Here is a 22,415-nt window from a genome sequence, read left to right as displayed (position 1 = left end):
AAAGATTAAGCTAGATTCGGAGAGGCTGTGGAGCCCGTGATGATTTTGCAAGCATCCGGCACACTAAACGATGAGATTAGTGAGACAATGTCATTTTGATCCAGCTCATAAATGGTGGAAGCAAGCATATCTTTGCATTGGCAGAGGAGTCAGTGGCTGATTTTACCCGGGAGTGAAGTGATTCAAGTGATACTGTACACTGCCCCCATCCCATCTTATCCCTATGCAGGCTTGATGAGACATGACTACATAGACGATGGGGAATCCCATGCCATTTGATTCAGCTCATGAAGATCTTTATGATTGAAGCACACTTAAATTATAGAGGAGACGGTTACTGGTTAGGACAATGCCTAGGACAATGACGAGGGAGGCAATGGTGTATACCATCTCCATCTCATTTCAACCTCTCTCTATACTGCATCAATTGAGAAGAGCAACTGATGGTTTGTTAACAGAAGTCCTGGCTGGAGTCTGAACAACCTAAGGTATGCAGAAAACAGCACCCTTTATGCCACACGCATGGAAAAAGTTGAAGAACTGTTGGAAACAGTAAATAGAGAAAGCCAAGCTCTTGGGTCGCGTTTCAATGTCGCCCAAACCAATCTGATTCACCAAATGAGTCACATTACAACTTATGCCCGATTTTCGCCAACTTTGTTTCAAAAAGACTGCAAAGAACGCGCGGAAAATTATTCCTGCCTTGTGGATGTGGAAAAATTCGCGAAATTTTCAGTTGGAGGGAGAGGGTGAGAGAGAGGAAAGGGGGTGAGAGGGAAGTGGGAGGGGAAAGGTGAAAGAAGGGGAGAGTAGATTGGGGAGGGAGGGGATCTGGGAGACAGAGAGGGAGAGGAGAGGGGGATCGGGTGGGCGACTGAGACGGAGAGAAGAGGGGAGGGAGGGGATCGGGGGATTGGGGACGGAGAGGGAGAGGAGAGGGGTGGGGATGAGGGACTTAGACGGAGAGAGGAGGAAAGGGAGGGAGTCGGGGGTGGGGACAGAGAGGAAGATGAGAGTTTTTTTTCTCTCTTCATTTTTGGGTGGGGGTGGGTACTGTGTATTTTTTTTTATTATATAGTTTAGTTTAGTTTAGAGCCACATACTTTAGGGAACCAAATTTATTGGGCAAAAAGGGGGCAAATGCGTTTTTACGTGACTCTTTTACTATGTTGGTTCCTTGAAATCTGCATCATCCATGCAGTGCCTAACCTTTTGGTTGAGTCTGATCAGTTTTAGGTGACAAGCATGATACAGGAGAGCTTTTGATGGCTTCAAATGCAGATTACCTTCTGCATCATCGGCTCATGAATGGTATTGAGACAACCCTAGAGGAGCAGAGCAGAAAAAGAGGGAGATGTGGCGCACTGTTAATCTGAAAGATGTGTGAGTTTTGAGGCCCAGCGCATACTACATGATCTCACCACGACCTGTTCTCGGGAGAAAAGGCAAAGGGTTTGGTCTTAATTCTTGTTCATGCTAATCTTCCTCATCAAGGTTCTTCACTTTTCAAGAGCAGTTGGAACCTTGATGAGGAAGATTTGACATTGTTAGATATTGCACACCGGGACCCTTTGCATATTCTTCCAAAATCAGGCCGTTGTTGGATCATGTATTGTGGGCTGGGGTAGTGTGACTGGAAGGCTGGAGGTACACAGGATGAGGGAAAGTCATCGGGGAAGGATACCCAATAATCCTTGCAAAGTCTCAAACATGTATTTTTTTTTTTAAATTGTGTTTTCCTCTTAGCAGCAACATGATTAGGCAAGGGGAAACCCTCCTTCCGGAGATTTTCTGTTTGACCGTACTTTAATAGGGATTCAAGGTAATGCACAGTGTCATTGGTTTTAAAAACTTAGGGTCAAGTAGTGAACAGTTATCTGAAGTGAGCAGCTTGAGATCAAAGGCTAGGCAAACACGACCATCTCATTCAATAGTTAATTGATGTCTCATTGAAAGTATGGTCTGTGCTACTCAAAGCCGGGAAGCTGCATTTTCATTTCTAGACATTGTAGGTAGTCATGTCATGTAGATCGAGTGCGGATCCACCGCATCTCCCTTAAGATTGAGCTAGTATAGGTGGTGAGGTATTCAACGAGCCTCGATGATAGTCCCTCACTTAGCTTACTCCTCGGCCCCAGCCAGGAGCGGAGGGAGGGAGGGGTGTAATTGTATTTGCCCGTCAAATTGGTGGCTGATACTGACACTGTGCATTACCTTTAGCTGAGTGGGATGAAACTTTTATTATTAATAGTGTTTTATGACGATGATGATGATGGTTTTATTTTAATTAAGATTATTATAATTACTATTAGTTATCATTAGTATTTACATTGTTATTGTTGTTGCTTTTATTATTATTATTTTCCATTATCCTTTAAATAATTATTATCATTGTTAAGACCATAATTAATATTTTAATATAATTATTATTATTGTTAAAATTATTTTAATTAATATTTTAATATAATTATTCCATTATCCTTTAAATAATTATTATTATTGTTAAGAGTATTATAATTAATATTTTAATATAATTATTCCATTATCCTTTAAATAATTATTGTTAAGATTATTATAATTAATATTAGTTATTATTAGTAGTAGTATTATTATCATCATCATCATCGTCATAAACATTGATATTATTATTGATATTAACTACGTTGGGTTGCATTCTCATTTGAACCAAACAGCTTTAAGATCAAATCATGTTCTCCGATATCTCTGGGACAGGCTTCTCCTTCAGAATGGCAGAAGAACAAACTCTGCATTTGATCACAACTAGATAAATCTTTGTTGATGCGTCTGGTTGTGACCAAACGCAGAGCTGTTTACTTCCTCTTTCCTGAAGATGCCTGTGCTAGTGACATCGAACTCCATGATTTGGTAAGAGGGGTCTGTTGGGTTGAGATGAGAAGAACTCTAACATCTATAGGGTATTAAGCCCTTGTCATGATAGTGTCTATTGTCTCTCATAGCTTTATTTTATTTACCATAATAAATCATATGTATCTACCTATTATTGCTTAGTATTATAGTACTCTAATTATAATTATTCTTTATTGATTAATTTATATGTTAGTATAATTTACATGTTAGTATAATTTATATGATAGTATAATTTAGTTTATCCCACATACTTAATTAAATTTAATTATCGTTATTATTATATTAGTTTCATTATTATTATTTGTATTATTATTTATAATGAGTAAAGGATTATTTCGTGACATTGTTACCACTCCCGTCAGATTGCGTGTGTGTAGAGCAGTCATGGAGTGATTTATCTCCTAGCAATTGGTGACGTAGGATACATGGGAGGCGCTCGGTTTGGGAAACTTTCAGCTTCTTTCATTCGTCAGTTATCTTGCACTTGTTCGGTTTGTTGGAGAGAGATAGCAGTGTGAGTGAGTGTGTGGTGGTGCTATGTCTGACATAACACCGCCACACACCCACACGCACTCCTCTTTCTCCTCAACTAGCCGAATTTGTGCATTTTAACCGACGGATGGTAGAGGCTGATCGTGACTCGGATCGGGCGTTCCTGCGTCATCTTTTGTTTGGGGATACAATCACACCATGGCTTGTCTATACACATGCAATGAGATGGGAATGGTAACAATGTGACAAAACTCATCCTTTATCCTTTATCAACAAAACAATTGCTCACATGGGTATTATATGAAGTTATATTATTGTACATATGTTATTGTTGTTATTGTTGTTCATGTAACGAAAAAAAAGAAAAAACCACGAGAAGCAAACAGTAGCTGAACAACAAATAAACCGTGTCTTGAGTCTTTATTTACCTGTTGATGTTCACGTGCTGGTGTCGAGAACGAATGAGAGATTGAGAGAGGGTGATACCGATTCCGATGTAAAACAATGGGAGTGAAAGCAGGGGTGTCGCTAGACATTTTTTCAGTGTGTGTGTGTGTGGGGGGGGGGGTGGGCCACCAATTACTAACAAAACTAGCCACCGATCACCGACAAATACGGTCTACAAATGTAATCCCATAAACCCGGGGCCGAAAGCTCAGTAAATAATTTTTCCTATGCACTATCTACAATACGTGCGTATGCGCACATAATCATTTTCCTCGACGACATAAATATACGATTTATTTCGTCAACTTAGTCAGCATATTAGCCAGGCACGAAATATTTAAAAATATATATATATACATATATATTATATTCTTTTATTTTTTTAATGAAAAAATAAAAAATTAATTAATTAACAAAAAATGGGGGGAAATAATTTTAAGACAAAAATTAAAATAACTTTTAAAAAAATCCGCCCGCCTTCCCCTACTCCAGAAAAGTTTGACGGAGATTCCGAACATGATAATGATTTTTCTTAGAAATCATCAATAATTCTGGAATCTAGCTTTAAAAATGACCGACTCAGAACGCTTGAGGAAAAGCCCAGTTTCGGAGCTGTATCGCGCAATAGCACATGACGTCACTGCAGGAGCCTCTTCGGTGAAAAGGAGGGTGATTTAGGCATTACAAAATTTCCCTCCCCTTTTATTCATTTTTCTTGAGAGCAGCGCAATTTTATCGACAATATCCTGACAGGTGTGGGATGTCGCACCCCCCCCCCCCCCCCCCCCCCCCCCCCCCCCCCCCCCTGTAGCGACGTCCCTGAGTAAAATGGAAATAAGTTGAAATGCTGATTTAAAATATTTAAAAGACTGAAATGGGAGAGAAAATGGAGAGTGAGATAAAAAGCAACAGAGAAAAGGATTGGAGGAGGAGGAATGGTGTAACAGGTATGCAGCAAGGGGGATGAACTGGGAGGGGGGGAGGGGGGCACTCGTTTTCCCGAAGGTTCGTTTTCCCGAAGGTTCATAATTCCGAAACACAAATTTCCCATACCTATAGGGGTTCATAATTCCGAACATGAAATAGGGTTCGTAATTCCGAAAATGGAAATGGAAAAAGATACCTGCATGTAAACAACAAACGAAACGTAAAAGGAATTCAGGAGGCCTAGACAGCCCATCCACCCTCTCCAAATAAGAAAGGAAGGAAGAGAGGAAAGTTAGAAAGAGCATGGACTTAATACGGATGGACATTCAACGTGATTCTTTCTTTGATCCAATCATAGTCGCCGCCTTCTGATTATGTGCATCTTAATGAGAACATTCAGCTATTTTAACAATAACGACTGCGTAAGCATTTTCGGTCATTGACAAAGAAGCAGTTTCCCTCTCTTGGGTTTTGTTTGGATGGTGTGCTCTGTAAAAGTGTGTCTTAAATAAAAGCGTCCTCAATGGAGAGCAGCAAAGTTGAAAAGCAGACGATTTTGGTGATATGAAATGTATTATTACTGATTCGCAAACTTTCGCACACACCTATGACCTTATAAAACAATTAGAAGGCCATGATCTGTATCAGCCCTGTGCGTTGTAACTCTGGAATATTATGAGGAAATAGGGGGAAACGGGATTTTAAATCACAACCAAAATATCCAAAAATAACCTCTATCTGGTAATATCAACATGTTTTTCAAAAAAAAAATACATGTACAGTACACGGAACAACAATTTCCGATTATAAGCCAGAACTGCACGTCTATTTTCCATGATTTAGGCGAGTAATTATCTTCTGCGCATGTAGATTAACATGTGTAAAATCACTATCTTGATTGTATATTAATCAGGATATCAAGAATCAGATATACATTGTAGATACAAAATCTGTAAATTGATTCTGTCCCGGCTTTTTGCCGGCGACCATGATGAGACCAAAGGGAAGAAACATGTACGGAATGTTATTGAGACGACATTGACGGAGACAATCACAATGAATTCGTTAAGAAAACGATGAATGTCCATCCGTAATAGGTTCATGGAAAGAGGGAATAAGATTGAAATCGGTGACAGAGAGTGAAAGATAGAGGGGGGTATCATGATTGATTAATAAGGTGATATAGGTGATTTTTTTTGGGGGGGAGGCGGGGGGGGCACGTCCCCCTTGGATCCGCCACTGTCAGTATATCACTTTACTGGTTCACTCTTTAATATTATGGTGTTTCTTTAAGTGGGCTCTCTATCGTAGGCGTCATAATCATTTCGATAATGGCATCGTAATCAGTCCAACCACTTTCCTAGAATTTAATTAGAATTCTCCACTTGCTTGAATACATTTTGATTGATGAGAATGCATTGCAATTTATTATGAACTACATCTTTCATGCTGCCACGCTTTATATGCTTCGATGCATGTACATTACATCATCATAATTATAATATCAAATACGGAGAGTGGTTGCTGTATAACATGATTTTCCTCATGCTCCAGCAAACCCTCGCTATTAGGCTAATGAATGTTTATGACATGATCACTGTGAATCATAGGGATTACATGCTGTACCCCCCCCCCCCCCCCCCCACGGTAAACTAACAAAAGCTTACCATAATGCTAAAACTCCAATACAGATATAAAAAAAATTAAAAATGCATTGACCCCGCAAGATCAACCATGTAAAATGACAATTAACATGGCCATCTATAAAAAAAAAAACATGCATTGTAAAATGTAAACAATGCCATTTGTAAGATGAATTTCTATTTATTTATCCTTTATCCTTACGTTTACAAATTTTGCACGATCATTGTATCAACAAGTTCTGAATTTATTATTTAAAAAATTCACAACTCGTTAGTGTAATTAATTTTTTTTTTTTTACACCAAAACAAATTTCTTTTTGTCAGATTTTTTAAAAGTAACAATATATTCGCAAAATAAAAATTATTGGGATACTTCATAAATACTCTCTTAAAACCATAAAATTCCCTTAATAAAGTTCAATATAAACAAAGCAATCCATTTACAAATAAATCAAACATTTAGGTCTAAACAAATTATATGCATAGACTTATATTCATCGATCATTCGTTGAAACACCATCATAAAAATTGTGCAGTACCTCTGCAAATCCACAATACATACAAATCAAACTGACATGAGACAAGACTGAAATAAGGTAAAATTCACAAATTATATTTAAATGAAATATTGATCAAAAGTCATTTATTGCACCGGATCAGTTGTAACGATTTTAGAAAATAGGCAAAAATGTGTACTGAGTTTCATATGTTATGTAATCACATAATATACACTGATGCATTTTTAGTGTCATATTATTCTTTATGAGATAAGTCAGTATTGCTTACCGGTACATCATTCCTTTTATACGTGAGCAAAAAATCTTTCTTTCTACCGGTATCTACATTTTTTTCTAAACAAAGAACTACCTAAATCTTGAAATCTATGGTCGGCTTTTTAAAAAAGTTTTTTTTTTTACCGTTTTTTAGAGAAAAAAAAATATCAAAGCATTCAAGCTGAGAAATATCAGCCAAAAGAGGGAGGAAAAAAAAGTTTTAAAAAAAAAATTCTGACCGACCGATCTATGTTTTGGCATCTAAAGGGAAATACGACATTTTTTTTTTAGGCCTAACATACTGTCTAAGTCTGATTAATGAGCGTATACACAAATATAACTTCTATAAAATCAAATATGCACTATACAATAAAATACCTGAAATGAATTGGAGAACAATGCAAGACAAGATAAAAGAAAGACCCATGGTAAGGATGAAAAATAATTAGTAAAAGCACACAATACATTATATAGTATCTGATGTGAAATGTACAAATCTTGGAGGTAAAAGAAAACCATACAGACGATCCTCAATGAACTACACATTTTACATAGCAAGGCTTTAAATCAGTCCTATCCTGTATTATTTCATCATTTAAAATAATTTAGAATTAAGTGTTTTTGGCTGGTCTTGTATCTTTGTTGTGTCTTTGCTGTTAAAGAAAAGAGAGAGAAATTTCACTTTTTCCAAATAAATGGGAACAATTTACTTACATTGGTGTAAAACATATTATTATTCACAGTTCACTGAATATTCAAATGGTGATATAAACATGATTATGAAGATCATCTAACATAACACATTTGTTTGGTTCTCCCCAGGTACTCCTACTAGTGACATACTAATTAATGCATCATCACATGAAGGGATATGAACATGTTGAAAAATAATAAAATAAAGTCTTGTTCATGTGGAGTTGGCAAGACAAACTATCTGGCCACACTGTTCACAATTTAAAGAGAAAGGGAATTCTGACACAACAAGAGATTGATAATATTTATCTAGCTGTCTATCTGTCTTTCTATCTTTTTCTCTCTTCTTCTCTTTTTTTTTTCTCTCTCTCTCTCTATATCTAATTGTACCTTCTCTGCCCCCTTCCTCTCCTCATTTTTCTTCATCTAACTCCCTTTTGCCCTGTTTTCCTTCAATCTATTCTTTCAAGTCTATTGTAGTTGGAATATCATCCATCTCATAATACTGGTGTGTGATACCCTCTTCTTTGACCTTTACAATCCTGATGCCTGGTGTGTCTGTTGCCCTCTGTTGCCAGCCCATCGCAGAGGTCACAACCTCTCCAATCCCTTGTAGAATCCACCATCATTCTGGTGCTGGTGACCCGAGAAGACCATTTTTACTCCTAACATTCAAACAGAAAAAGAAAAAAATTAGTAAAAAGACTAAATAAGCATCTAACAATGTTCGATGTGTCGACTTAAAGTGGATACTCATTGATTTTAAAAACTAACTTTATTTTCATTATTGCAAGGTTGAAACTTTGATTCGACAAGGTTATCAAAATTCAATGCTTGGAAACATTTGAATTAATGATTATTATAAATTATAAAACGCTTAAATACAGCTCCGGCATAGCACCTGAAGAGCTCTCCGAAAGCTGCTGAGATGTGTGAGATCACAGTATGGACATGATTCGCACAAGCAGACGATGTCCCATGACATCTCACACATTTTCAGTGCCTGTGTTTTCATCTTCTCTTACTTCACTACCGTCAGGCTAAATGTATGGTGGCCCTGAAGGGACATCGCGAATAGACTAAATCGTTAAAAATATGCGATAAAATTCACGATATCGTCAATTTTATCGCATATTTTTCACGAAGAATTTCACGAAATTGACGATATCGTCAATTTTTTTCGTGAAAAGTTCACGATAAAGTTCACGATAAAGTTCACGATAACACCATATCGTCAATTTTTTCGTGAAAAGTTCACGATAAAGTTCACGATAAAATTCACGATATTCGTCCATTTTATCGTGTACTCTATCGTGCACTCTCCTGGCGAGCGCTTCGTAAACATAACCAACCCTAGCTTGATTGAAGACGATTATTATGACGAGACGTTTTTACGATGATTTCTGTGAAAATGGTAGGTTTAACTTCATATTATGCTCTAGATCTAGACTATTTGTATTTTATGTTTGACAAGATAGTATGGTGGCCCTGAAGGGACATCGCCAATTTTTCACGACGAAATTGACGATAATATTATCGTGAATTTCGTCGTGAAAAATTGGCGATAAAATCGACGATATCGTCAATTTTATCGCCAATTTTTCGCGATTTAGTCTATTCGCGATGTCCCTTCAGGGCCACCATAGTTATTCATGCAACAAGCTCTTCAATTGACTCATTTCAATTTAAATAAGGAACATACGATTTAACGAATGGTCATTCCATTCAATTTTTTTCTCGTTTTGACGAATTTTTACGAAATATTTAAATGAGTCTATTGAATTAACATAAAGAGCATTCAATTTAAGAGATTCGAAATAAGTTCCCTCGTTCGAATTCATTATTTTTGCAACAAATGTTTCAGACGAGTCATTCACATTTCAACAATAGGAGCATTAAATTTTAGAAATGGACATTTGAAATCAGATGCCGATTGCTTCGTCGGCTTTTCTTCAGTCATATGAATTCATGAAAGGGCAAACATGTTTTAACTCCGTGCATTAGATATAAGCATCCGTCTATTACATGTCAGTTAAACATAATAATAATGATAGAAACATGCAAAAAGGTCATGCATTTGGTTTAAAACAGACAATCCAGAATATATAAGAACACTGATGGAAATAAACAAGAAATTTAACAATCATAATATACTGTCAGTGTAATTATCGTTAAAAATGTAAAAGTTTTGAAATCGCCTTAGGAATCGATTTAGGAGACAACAAGAAATCCCATCATAAACACAAATGCTCTGGTATTCTGCTAACATTTGTGTTTACGCTTTTGTACAAAATCGGGTTTAACAAAGGAAGTTTTTTTCTTCCTTTTTCCAGATTCCCTTTTGTTAGACGGGATTTTAGACAAAGGGTCGGGAAAAACTCGGGTTTAACTGTTATTTGTAAATATACGGATCAAAGATAGCTCATTAAGCCTTTGCAAGTATGTATCTATACACGAAAAGGCATATATATAGAGAGACAAAACACAAACACGCACTATACACTACACTTCACCTCACTACACTACACTACACTACACTACACAACACATACAAACATACGAAATCCATGAAACTAAAATTTAATGAATGAAACGATAAATTGAATTTCCCAAAATGAAAATGAAAGCCAAAACAGGCTCCTCGGGTATATTGTGTTAATTTGAATGCACGGTCCTCGAAATTCAAGGCAGGAAATTCGAAATCGAAATGTTACGACTTCATTATACGTCAACGATTTTTTTTTTGGCCCTAAATTAAATTGATTGGGCGGGTAACAAAAATGGAAATGCCATGAACAGGAATGATTTTACTGACGAATATATTTGGATGCTCATAAATTAATTCGCGTGTCTCCCCAAGGAATTCCATTGTCAGGATTGTAAATTTCAAAGACCATAGTACAATACAGACCAAAGAGTCGGCCTACTTAAATAATGTTGATGCGATAATGCCATAAGGGTGCGCTGATAAAATGACCAAGTCTTCTAGACCGTGTAAGATCTCTCACTGAGAGAGAGAGAGAGAGAGAGAGAGAGAGAGAGAGAGAGAGAGAGAGAGAGAGAGAGAATGAGAGAGAAGGGAGATTGCTCGACTCGGGAAAAATTATAATACCAACATTTTCTACTTTCCGATTTTCTCTATAGTTCAAAATATGGGTGCAATTTATTTTCTGACTAATCAGGCCCTGCCTCTTTACTAAGTTCCCTCATAATGACCTCATATGTTGTCTTTTGTCATGTTTTACTTTAAGTATCCTGCGATGTTTTAAAATTATTTTACTTGTAGTTGTCGAACATTATTATACACAATCATGTACAATCATATTTCTTCAATCGTTGTATGGTGTATGCTTTATTAACATAATTATGTTCCTTCTTTTCTATTTTTCTCGAAGGTTTTATGATTCGTGTTTATCTGACTGTTTAGAAAGCATGTGTATGCTTGTAAGTAAGCAGCCAGGGGACCGGCGGTTTTAAGTCCTCTCCGAGGAACTTGTTAATGAGGATAAACGGCACTAGTGCATTGACTTGGTATCGAAACATGGACCACCCGGTTACATACCCGATAATTATTATCGTCGTATTGTGAAGACTATTACGACGAACATGAAGTTCAATCTTGTCTGTACGGCCCGTTGCTGTGGGTCTATACATACTCGGAGATGCTAGTAATTCCATTTGACCTTCCCCCCCCCCCCATTTTTCGCCCTCACGACTATATAGGGCAGCGTTTCACGAAATATTGTCGTAATTACAAATTCACCGACATCTGTGTTGTCATTAACATGCGTTTAAATTCAAGATAATTTAACATCTGATTTAAAAATACAGAAATTCGTCCTCCACTGGCGAGTGACATACATATACAAGCAACACAAACAATATATAAATACACTCGGGGATACAAAGAAAATACAACAATAATGATAATAATAATAATAAAACTGACATGTAACTTTGAAAACGGACATTAAAAATTGAATCTCGACAAAGCACAGAATGCATGAAATAAAAGTGCTCTGAACATTCACCCCTTCTCTCCTAGAAATGGAGTATGAGGAAAAAACACAGAAAAGAACAAATGAGAGAGAGAGAGAGAAAGAGAGAGAGAGAGAGAGGGAGGAGTCGCATGGAGTAGAACAGAAATGAAGAGTGAGGGAGAAAGAGAAGGTGACAGAAAACGAGGAGCTCTGAGAGGAATGTCGGTGATCTTGTACTTAAGACGGTTTCACGAAACTATGCCTTAACCATAAAGAAAATGAAAATGTAAATGAAAATGTCAGCCAGTACAAAAAATATTTCTGATTAAGATCCCTTATTGTCATATGAACTGAATTATCGAACAGATGGCAAGATGATTCTTGTCGGAGAAGAAACCCGGCCGACTACGAATCGTGGTGACGTATACGCGTCCATGATTTCAGAATTCTGACTCATAATAAAATTACATAATATAAACTATATTGTGCCCTCTCATGCATATCTCCTTTCTAATGCGCAATTTCTCCTTCCTCATCTTCTTCTCAACCCCTCATGCAGCTCATCCTTTTGCATTATTTTCTGTACCCCGATCTCTTACTTCTTATTTGCAGGCGCGTAGCCAGAGTTTGATGTTTGGGGGGGGGGGGGCACATACATGTAATCGATCGAGGTCAAAAAAAGGGGTCTCCAAAATTTTAACCGATCCTGGAAATTTTAGGGGGGGCACGTGCCCCCCCCCCCCCCCCGTGCCCCCCCGTGGCTACGCGCCTGCTTATTTGGCATTGTCTATTATACTTTTTGTATTGTGACCGTATTCTCCAATAATTTATTGGCCTTAAAATACTCTCTCTTGTCCAGTTCTCGTCTCCCCTTTATTTCCTATTTTAGTTCCTTTTTGTAGTTACGATTTTGTTAATTTAATTTATCATTATTCCTAACTATCATTTGAGGGGACTACAATAATTGTACAAGCAATGCTTTATTTTAGTGGACCCCTCTGTTTCCTTATAGTAAACGAATAATTGATTTGTAATGTTTTGTTGGAGATAGGCATACAACTATATTTTGAATACATTGGACATTATTAACCTTCTAATTTTTTATTCGCTCACTTTTTCTTCTCTCTCTCTCTCTCTCTCTCATCCTCTATTCCTCCCCTTTCTCTCTCTCTCTTTCTCTCTCTCTCTCTCTCTTTCTTTTCCTCTCTCTAATCCTCCTTTACCCTGTACCAGTGTTTATTAAATAAGACAGGACAAATGAAATATTATCATTTTTATTTCATCGTTTTATTAAACATCAACCTGCGTGTTTCTTCAACTAAATCAACCCTATATAGAGACCTAAGATAGTATGCCATTTTTTTTTTAAAAGCAACAATCGACAATACTTAGCAATGAAATTGTACATGACTGTGCCCTCTGGAATTAATTCACTAAGACGGTGAAAGCGAAGGAATCGAGCGTTAGAAAATGTATATTTCTGTGGCTCCTTTATTATCTACATTATGCCAAAAACTTGCAACGTATCCGAGATTTGGGACGCGAAATTTTATGCCTGCTCTACGGTTTTAGAGTTTTCATTACATTGTTATTACAATTTGTTCAATGGCCTCAAAATCTATTTGCTGATTATTTTTCTTGTACTCTGCGTGCATGTATAGCCCAGGTGGTCTGAGACCAAAGCGATAAATCTATCTGGTTCAAATAACTGCAATAGGCCCACTTGGAATCCAGTAAGAATCATAATTTGTTTTCACAATTTCGAGACGATAAAAGCCAGGTCGGGTGTACGTGACATCCGGACGTGACAAATTAAAAATGAATGCATAAATGATTCCTCGAAACGTCTGAACAAAAGAAAATTGAAGTTTCGCAGCGATGGTGCTTCATCAGGTAAATACCCGGACAACGGAATCATTTATTTATTTTCAACTAGTATTTCCGAAGCATTCCGAAGCAGACTACTATATTATACAGGCATGTATTTGATACCAGCTGATTCCAGTTGGAAACCAGTAGATGCATGATTACCAGTTGCTTTACCATTTGAAAACCAATACATGATTACCACTTGAATTACCAGTTGAAACCTGTAGATGATTACCAGATGATTTACCAGTTGAAAACCAGTACATGATTGCCAGTTGATTTACCGGTTGAAACCAGTAAAATATCAGTTGAAAAACCAGTTCAATGTATCTAATGCATATTCATGATTAATTTGCATGTTAGCTCGCTAGTACTTAATTAATCTTATACTCAAATGTAATGCGCCTCAAATGATTATGTGATGGGGTCTAGCAAGAGTCTAAGTAAATATGGTTTAGTTGGTTGCCAGATGCTAAGCAATATTGATTATTGATTATCAACTGATTGCTGGTCGCTACTGGTAATCAACTGGTTATTGATCAACTGTTTGTTTCCAATATGGAAATTGGTAAAATGGATCCAACTGGTACCAGTTGACAACTGGTATTCCAACTGGAATCAATTGGTTACCAGTTGATTCCAGTATTCCAATATCCATATTGAATCCAGTTAACTAATTGGAATCAACTGGTACCAGCTACCAGTTAATTCCAGTAAACCAATTTCCATATTGAAACCAGTTCACTTAACTGGAATCAACTGGTACCAGTTGACAACTGGTCCAACTGGAATCAATTGGTTACCAGTTGATTCCAGTATTCCAATATCCATATTGAATCCAGTTCACAAATTGGAATCAACTGATACCAGTACCAGTTGGTTCAACTGGTATCTAACTGTTTTTTCGACCTGGGCATGCATTTCGGACTCTTTGTAACCTAGCTATATCAGAGAATCAGGCATTCCAAACAGCAACCCATTACAATAATCAAGCTTACTTGTGATGAGAGCATATCGAACCAATTTCATACTTTCTTGATCAAAATATCTGCGGATACGTCTGAGATTGTATAGAAGATAGTATGTTGATTTGCATATATTTCTAACATGACTGTGTTTCCATGTTCAAATTAGTATCAAAGTATACTCCTAAATTCCTTGCTGTAACAAAGGGTTTCACATTGGAGGATCCAACTCTTATTTTGAAATTTGTTGTGAAGTTCCGATAACCCAAAATGCACGCTCACTATCGTTTAGCTTAAGATTATTATTAAGCATCCATATATGAATGACATTTTTACACTTTTCCAACATTCATTCTTTTATTCATCAATTCATCCATCCATTAATTTATTCATCAGTCATTCATCAATTTATTAATTTATTCATCAGTCATTTATCAATTTATTCATTTATTCATTTTATCCATTCACCAATGCCTTTGTTTTTGATTTTCATAAATTTCGTGTTTCTATTTTGATCCTTATTACCCTGAAAATATGTTTAAATTATAATTTGAAACAACTTTCAATTACATCTAAATCATTCAAATTTACGTATCCAAAGTTTTGTATGTTTATTTTTTAATGTCAGTTAGGTTGAATGGTTTTACTTACACACAGGTTTTGTTCTACTGTTGAGGCTCTAACTCTGACTCGAAGGAAAACATAAAGAAAATGATAATGGTGATAAAAAGAAGAAGAAAATGATCAACTATTACAAAAGATACACTGACTATACACTTGACATATTTAAAATTGTATTTTCACATTAACCTATTGACAACTAAATGTATTCATTACTATAGGCTTAATACAGGGGCCACTCGGTTCCAGTGTAAGCAATGGGTTAAATGAAATATGTTGAGGTAGCAGTTTAACAGAAAAAACACACAAAACATTGTGTTATAATAATGATAATAAGTTGATTTGATTTTGGTTCGGTTGATTGATTTCTCAATTTTTCATACAATAATAACCAGTAACAATCTGAACATTTTGTACATAGTGGTGAATCACCGTCATTGAATATTATTTGTTCAACAAAATGTTGGGAACGATTGACATAGCAAAATGCAGAAGAGCTGCAGCGTAAGCGTACACTTGAAGTGCATGCAGCTCTTTAACTTATGATAACAGCAACAGCAAAATATGATAATATAAACAGGCAAAAAACAATAGGAATTCACGGCATATTAAAATGAAGACAAAAAATAATGATAATAAAAATAATAATAAGAAGAAGAAATAATAATAGCAATAATGATAACAATGGTAATAATCATAACAACAATATTCAAAGCACTTTACAATAATGTTATTATCAGAAGAGGTGAGCTTTTGTGATATTTTTGGAAGGCATTTAAAAAGTGCTGGTTGCGAATCTGGGTAGATTATTCCATAGTTTTGATGCAGGAGTTGTGAATGCTCTGTCACCAAGGGTTGGTAGCATGATGCCCTTGAGAGGAGCGAAGGGAGCACGGGAAAACTGCCTGGTATTTACATGTATGCAGGGGGCGTTTCACAAAACTTGTCGTCGGAGACAAATGACATTTTTTTGTTATAACCTACTGAAATCCTTGCTTCTGATTGGCTATTAGCAGATTTGTCACTGATTTTTGTCATTTGTCTTTGAAAAAAGGCTTTGTGAAACGGGTCCCAGGAGTTCAGATAATAATAACGGAGCGAGACCGTGGATACATTCGAAGGTGAAAAGAAGTAGGAATTACTTTTATATGTACATAATGTATCTCTTATCATTTTAATAGTAGGCATCTACAGGGTCCGTCTTACAAAGAGTTGCGATTGATCCAAATCAATCGTAAGTCCTCCGATCAATCGCAAGTTTGCAATCTCCTATCTCTTGTGTACATAGCTGCGATTGATATCAATCGCAAATAATTTGCGATTGATATCAACTCGTTATAATACAGGGCCCAGATCTTCATCACAACGTTTAAACAAAGTGTACATAAGAGTTTTGATGTTTGTTTCTTTCGTACTTCCATTTTGTGGTAATTTTCCTGAAATCGCCTATCACCCTTGACAGAAGGGATAATATTTATTTGTTTTGAGATAAAACACGCCTTCGTCATGAATGGGACTTGCAGTGTAACCCATATCGGGACAAGCCATGTTCCGACAGTCCCGGGTTTGTATTCCCTTCTTGTAGTTGTCCCATTTAGGTGCCCAAGTGGTGGGCCTGAAGCGGCATGGGGTACTTTTGGAGATGCTCTCGGTGTAGTATGCAATGGCTTTCATATGGTCGCAGATGATGCTGAAGTAGCAATTGGGCATGTCCGTCCCTCCGTTGGGGTAGAAATCTTGGTGGCCAAGCTGTGAAAAGATTTAGGACAAAGAAGCGACTGAGTGTTCAGAGAATATAGGGAAATACTGGCAAACTTAGGAGACCACAACCCGCCCTTGTTTCTACCCTTGAAATTCCCAGGGAATACACTAAAGATTCCTTTCAATTTGAGACCTGAATAATGACTCAAAAAAATAAGTCGGTCTGTTGGTAAGTCAATAAAAATCCTGAAAATCCTTCTTTTTTTCCCCGGAAAATAATGTGCCCCCTGGCCCACCGCCAAGGTTTTTGTTTTTTTTTGTTTTTTTGTTTTTTGGGGGGGAAGGCGTAAAACGTGGAAAAGTAGGAAAGAGGGGAAAAGAAAGAAAAAGAGAAAGAGAGAGACAGAGAGAGAGACCGAGAGACAGACAGACAGAGACAGAGGTAGAGATATAGATAAAGAGAGTTGATGGGTGGGAGGCGGGGGTAGGCGAAAATGAGGGGGGGGGTAGAGATAGTACCCCTGTACTACCAAATTAGATTAGAAATGAGTAGGCCTACGTTTAACGTCATGTAGCCCTTTTCTGATTTCCCCTTCTTTAATCACAAAAAAGAGGAACATCTTTTACAATAGTTTCCATAGTTACCTCATCCATGAGCCCAAGCCCTCCCATTGCGATCAGTTCACCGTCAGTGTGTATGACGTCAACAAAAGTTGCATCGGATTTGTCTAGACGACAGAAGTTCCTCACCCGTTTCCCGCCAAACCCTGGGCCTGCAGGGTCCAAACCTGGTATAAAGATATATATATATATATATATATATATATATATATATATATATATATATAAAGAGAGAGAGAGAGAGAGAGAGAGAGAAAAGAGAGAGAGAAAAGAGAGAGAAAAAGAGAGAGAGGGGAGAGAGAGAAAGAGGAGAGACACAGACAGAGACAGAGAGAGACAGAGAGAGAGAGAGAAGGCGGGGGAGAGATTGGGTCAGTAATTAATATCAAATTAATGAAGGCCCCATTTCCCATTTTCTTTCAATAGGGGCCTACGTGTATGAGGCCGAAGCATCTGTTTGTCATATTGATATACAAAGTGGAGAGCGCCGCCGACATCGGAGGATGCTATACTACTAGCAATACTCTCTTTAAAAAAAAGAGTGAATTTTCACTCTATTTTCACTTTCTTGGGAGTGACGTCTGTGATCACTTATTTAGGAGTGCAAATCGATTGATTTTAGAGTGCTCTCTAAGAAGAACAGAGTGAATGTTCACTCTATTTTCACTACATTTTCACTCTCCAGAGGAGTGACGTCCGTGATCACTCGATTTTTTTTAGAGAGTACCGCTTCAACAAAGGCGAAGTTCACTAGTATTCTATTGCATCAGGAAACAGATTTGCATAATTACGTAACAAGAAAATGGAATGTAAAAATAGCTTTAAGTAATTCAAGCTATATGCCCCCCCCCCGCAATTAATATCATATTTCTAATTTAGGGCATTTACTCAGCACTGCGCAAATTAAATGACAAAAATACCCCCCCCCCCCCTTTCTTGGGCCTGCAAACTCGGTGGGAAGTACGCCTTATGCCAGACAAGAACCTCAAGTGTACAGCTGCTAATACATTAGTGAGAACAGTGCATGAACACAATTTTAAGGAATTGTGTCACTTTGCCAATACTGTTTGATCCATATTTGATCTGCCATATATTCAAAATAGTTTGTATATTGTACTAAACAATTAGAATACACGTAATGCTCTTGGGGAAATATTATTAATATAGACGTAATCGAATCCAAGACACCTTTCGCCAGAGTGTACATCTTATGGGCGAAAGAAGCGTGCAAGGACCGGAATAGGCTTGAGAAAAATAATGCTCAGTTACGATTCTTTAAGGGTCCAATGCTACATGGGTCTAATTGGGTGACTATTTCAGGACAGGTTCTTAGACTATGTCAGTACTTTCCTGATAAACTCACCCTTTTCCCCAATGATCTATGGGATATACTCCCTGTACTGTACTTTTTTGTCCTCTTTTCATTGTAAGCGCTATTATATGGTACTTATTGTTTTTAGCGCTCCTAATTATTCGATATTATTATCATTATTATTATTATTATAAAGAAAATGGTATGAACGGACCGCGTCTTATTTTTTCGTACCACGGCGAGGCCAGATTCCAGTATGTACTCATTTTCATACATAACAAGCTACGTACGTAAGCGGTCACAAACAATCAGACTTTGATTATTTATTGCTTTGGCAAAAAAACTGAATAAACTGAGATTTGAACCCTCAAGTCAACGTCAAAGTGCTATTAGTAACACGCTGTCCTTACCGATTGAGCTGACGATGAGTTGATGAAGGATTGATTTGTATAATAACTCTCACCCTATTGACCACCCAACCGGATTCCATGTGCGCATGCGCTGGTTTCCTTCGCGAGTGCGCATGCGCAGGTTTCCCTCGCGAGCTCAACCTGGCCTCGCCGTGGTACGAAAAAATAAGACGCGAACGGACCGGCAAAATGTTGAGAGTCAGGTATGCAAACCGTTTTCCGAAAAATCAACTCAAGGGCATTATCAATGCGCTATTGACTCCTACAGAAATCATGTTGAGATAACGTAATAATGCGTCATTGTCATGATGATGGTGCATCTTATTTTTTTAACAGAATGTCGGTAAGCCCACTATCATTGTTATTATCTTTTTAGGGGGGGCGCCACTCTTTGCTTGATTTAATGTACAAACATTATACATATAACAATTGTATTGTACATAACTACTCTTACTTATTTATTACATATTAATAGGCTCACAGATAATATAGACATTCTTTCTTCAGGCCTATATAACACTTATATTCTCTTTATACTTGTATTTTACATCATTTATACACTTTCATTTTGATACTAGGCCCCTTGCATACCGTAAGCTTTATATCCTGCGTCTTTACTAGATGCATTATGTGATTTTCTCAACCCTGTTGAAGATACCAGATTCCTGTTTAATTCCTCATTACTCTAATATAATGCTGCTTGTATCATAATGATTTATAATTGTCTTGGTACATCTGAATTATATCCTTATTTGTAGGAATATGCGATATGTAATAAAATAATGTGTCATTTTAGTCTTAGTTTTTGGAGGGAGGGAGGAGTTAAGATTTTTTTTCAAACAATTTGCAATATTATGTATGTGACAATGTTATGTTTATATTTAAGTTGATTTGGGAGCAACATTGAGGGCTCACATACCTCCGGGTAATAGTGTTGAATTTCACTTTTGTGAGCCCTGGCCCACACGCTGCTCCCTCCCTTTTCCTCTTGTATTTCGTATGTATTGCATGATCTGTCAAAATGTAATTGTATTGTGCTTTTATGATTGGCCGAATAAATAATAACAATAATTTTAAAAAAAATCACGTACCTGATATTCTTCCGATCATTTCATGGGTGGATGACCCTGCGTAGCCCCCAATGTGGGCGCCCAAGCTGTGCCCAATGATATGGACGTCGATATAAAGAGCCCCGCCGTGTACATTGAGGGCTTCGATTAACCTGGCGACCTGGCGACCGACCACGCGAGAGTTGGCTCTCGACGTCGGGTATTGTCTTCGAGCACCCAAAGACCAGTCGACCATGATCACGTTGACGTCTTCCTTTGTGTTTTTATAAAGGTAAAAGTGGCGAAAAGTGTCAAAATACCGAAATATCAGCCCTTATTAACATTCAGGGCTGTATTGCTTTAAAAAGAACACATGACGCAACCATGGAAACTTTACACAAGATCGCAAATTATTTATTTTTAAAATCTATAAGAGGCAAATTCAATAGCCTGATTGTGATGCTTCAACTGTTAAATGTTAAAAATAAAGATTATGACACATCTTCTTGTCATCCGAACTTTATTTCTGTTGGTTGTAAAAGAAGGTATAGAAATAACCGATAAAGTTAATTACTTATATAGTTTGCGATCGTGAATATCTACAAATAAATTCAAATTAATGGAAAATAATGAATTAAGGAGAGACTGGCAGTTAAAGAGGGAGTGGGAAAGGATGGTACCAAGAAAGAAATTATATTAGAGGTGAAAGAGAAGAGGAAGAGGGACGAAGATCGAGAGTGGGAATAAGAGGAGAGAGAGAGAGAGAGAGAGCGACAGAGACAGAGAGAGCAAGAGAGAGGGGGAAGGAGAGGGGTGAGGGAGAAATAGCGAGATAGAAAGAGAGAGTGGGGGGATATATTATGGAGGGGAAGCAATGTATTACTTCTGCACATGACAGTATTACAATTTCTCATAACAACTTCTGTTAAAATAATATTCTCTTGTCTTCCACGTACCCTCAAAAGCAGAGCGTCCCTCATACCAGTCCACCTGTATCCCTCCATACTTCCCTTCCAGCCGTGTATCAGAATCTTCGTACCCCTCCTCGCATCGAACTTCGACGCTGTAATCGTTGACGGAATTTTCCTGTCCATCGACTCTCCAACTCCGACGTCGCCGGCGGTCGAGCGGGTGAAGAGAGTGAACGTCGTGCCGATCTTGGCCGGCGAGTCCGGGTGTCGATGATGGCAGGTAAAAAAGACTCGACTAAAGCAACCCACATCGTCGTAGCAAACTTTACAGAGCGCTAGAAAGAGGGACAGCAGGATAATATTTCCTTTATAACACTATGAACATGACTGACAATGAGAGCGGACAAAATATACAGTTCCTCAGGTAGACAAAGGAACATCCCTTCACAGCTATTATGTAAAAAGGTGAATATGCATGTGACACCTGTTCTACACATTTTTACATAATAGCAGTAAGGGATGTTCCTTTGTCTACCTGAGGAACTGTATATTTTGTCCGCTCTCATTGTCAGTCATGTTCATAGTGTAAGTATTACATCTGTAAATAAAGATTACTCAAGGGTGACAAGAAATGTGGTCTGTATAAAAGCAGGTGATCTATATGCACATGCAGATGTAGCTTTTGTGCATTTCAGAGGGGAACACTTCTCAGAACGACCTGTTTAGACAGGTGGTCTTTCTTTACAAGTGGTCACAAATTGGGTTCCATTGTAATCCGCAAGGGAAAATACCTGCTTCATGGTAAGACATTGGGAAAAACAAAATACGTGAAGATTGTTGCATTCATGAGCTCCAAAAAGGTCTAAGCATAAATTTCAATGCTTCAATCTGTAAGAATAGCTCAAAACCATTAATGACCCATTAACCCAGAATCGGACTGTCTCGAACTGACCAACAGGCTGACGCCACTTGCCCGAATATCATCTTTTCTTTCGCGAAAGAGTAAGAGTTTTGATCATTTATAACAGTACGAAAATTTGTACTCACAATCAAATGGAATCTGCAATCATCTAATAACTCTATTTAAATTATATAGGAATAACAGTAAGGTT

At 37.4% G+C, this 22,415-nt stretch overlaps 1 protein-coding gene across 1 annotated transcript; it reads right to left on the bottom strand.

Moving 5' to 3' along the window:
- Nucleotides 1–16,537: 16,537 nt before the first annotated feature.
- LOC115927865 (pancreatic lipase-related protein 2-like) lies at nucleotides 16,538–22,113 on the bottom strand. Its single transcript, XM_030994158.1, has 5 exons — nucleotides 22,095–22,113; nucleotides 21,349–21,638; nucleotides 20,435–20,666; nucleotides 17,646–17,788; nucleotides 16,538–17,048 (listed from the first exon to the last, which is right to left on the bottom strand). Exons 1-5 carry the CDS (start codon nucleotides 22,111–22,113, stop codon nucleotides 16,749–16,751), a joined length of 984 nt encoding a protein of 327 aa, XP_030850018.1. The 3' UTR covers nucleotides 16,538–16,748.
- Nucleotides 22,114–22,415: the final 302 nt, after the last annotated feature.

Source organism: Strongylocentrotus purpuratus, unplaced genomic scaffold (assembly GCF_000002235.5).
Source record: "Strongylocentrotus purpuratus isolate Spur 01 unplaced genomic scaffold, Spur_5.0 spur5_scaffold_21, whole genome shotgun sequence".
Taxonomy (NCBI): Eukaryota; Metazoa; Echinodermata; class Echinoidea; order Camarodonta; family Strongylocentrotidae; genus Strongylocentrotus; species Strongylocentrotus purpuratus.
This window is presented reverse-complemented; position numbering and strand designations above follow the sequence as displayed.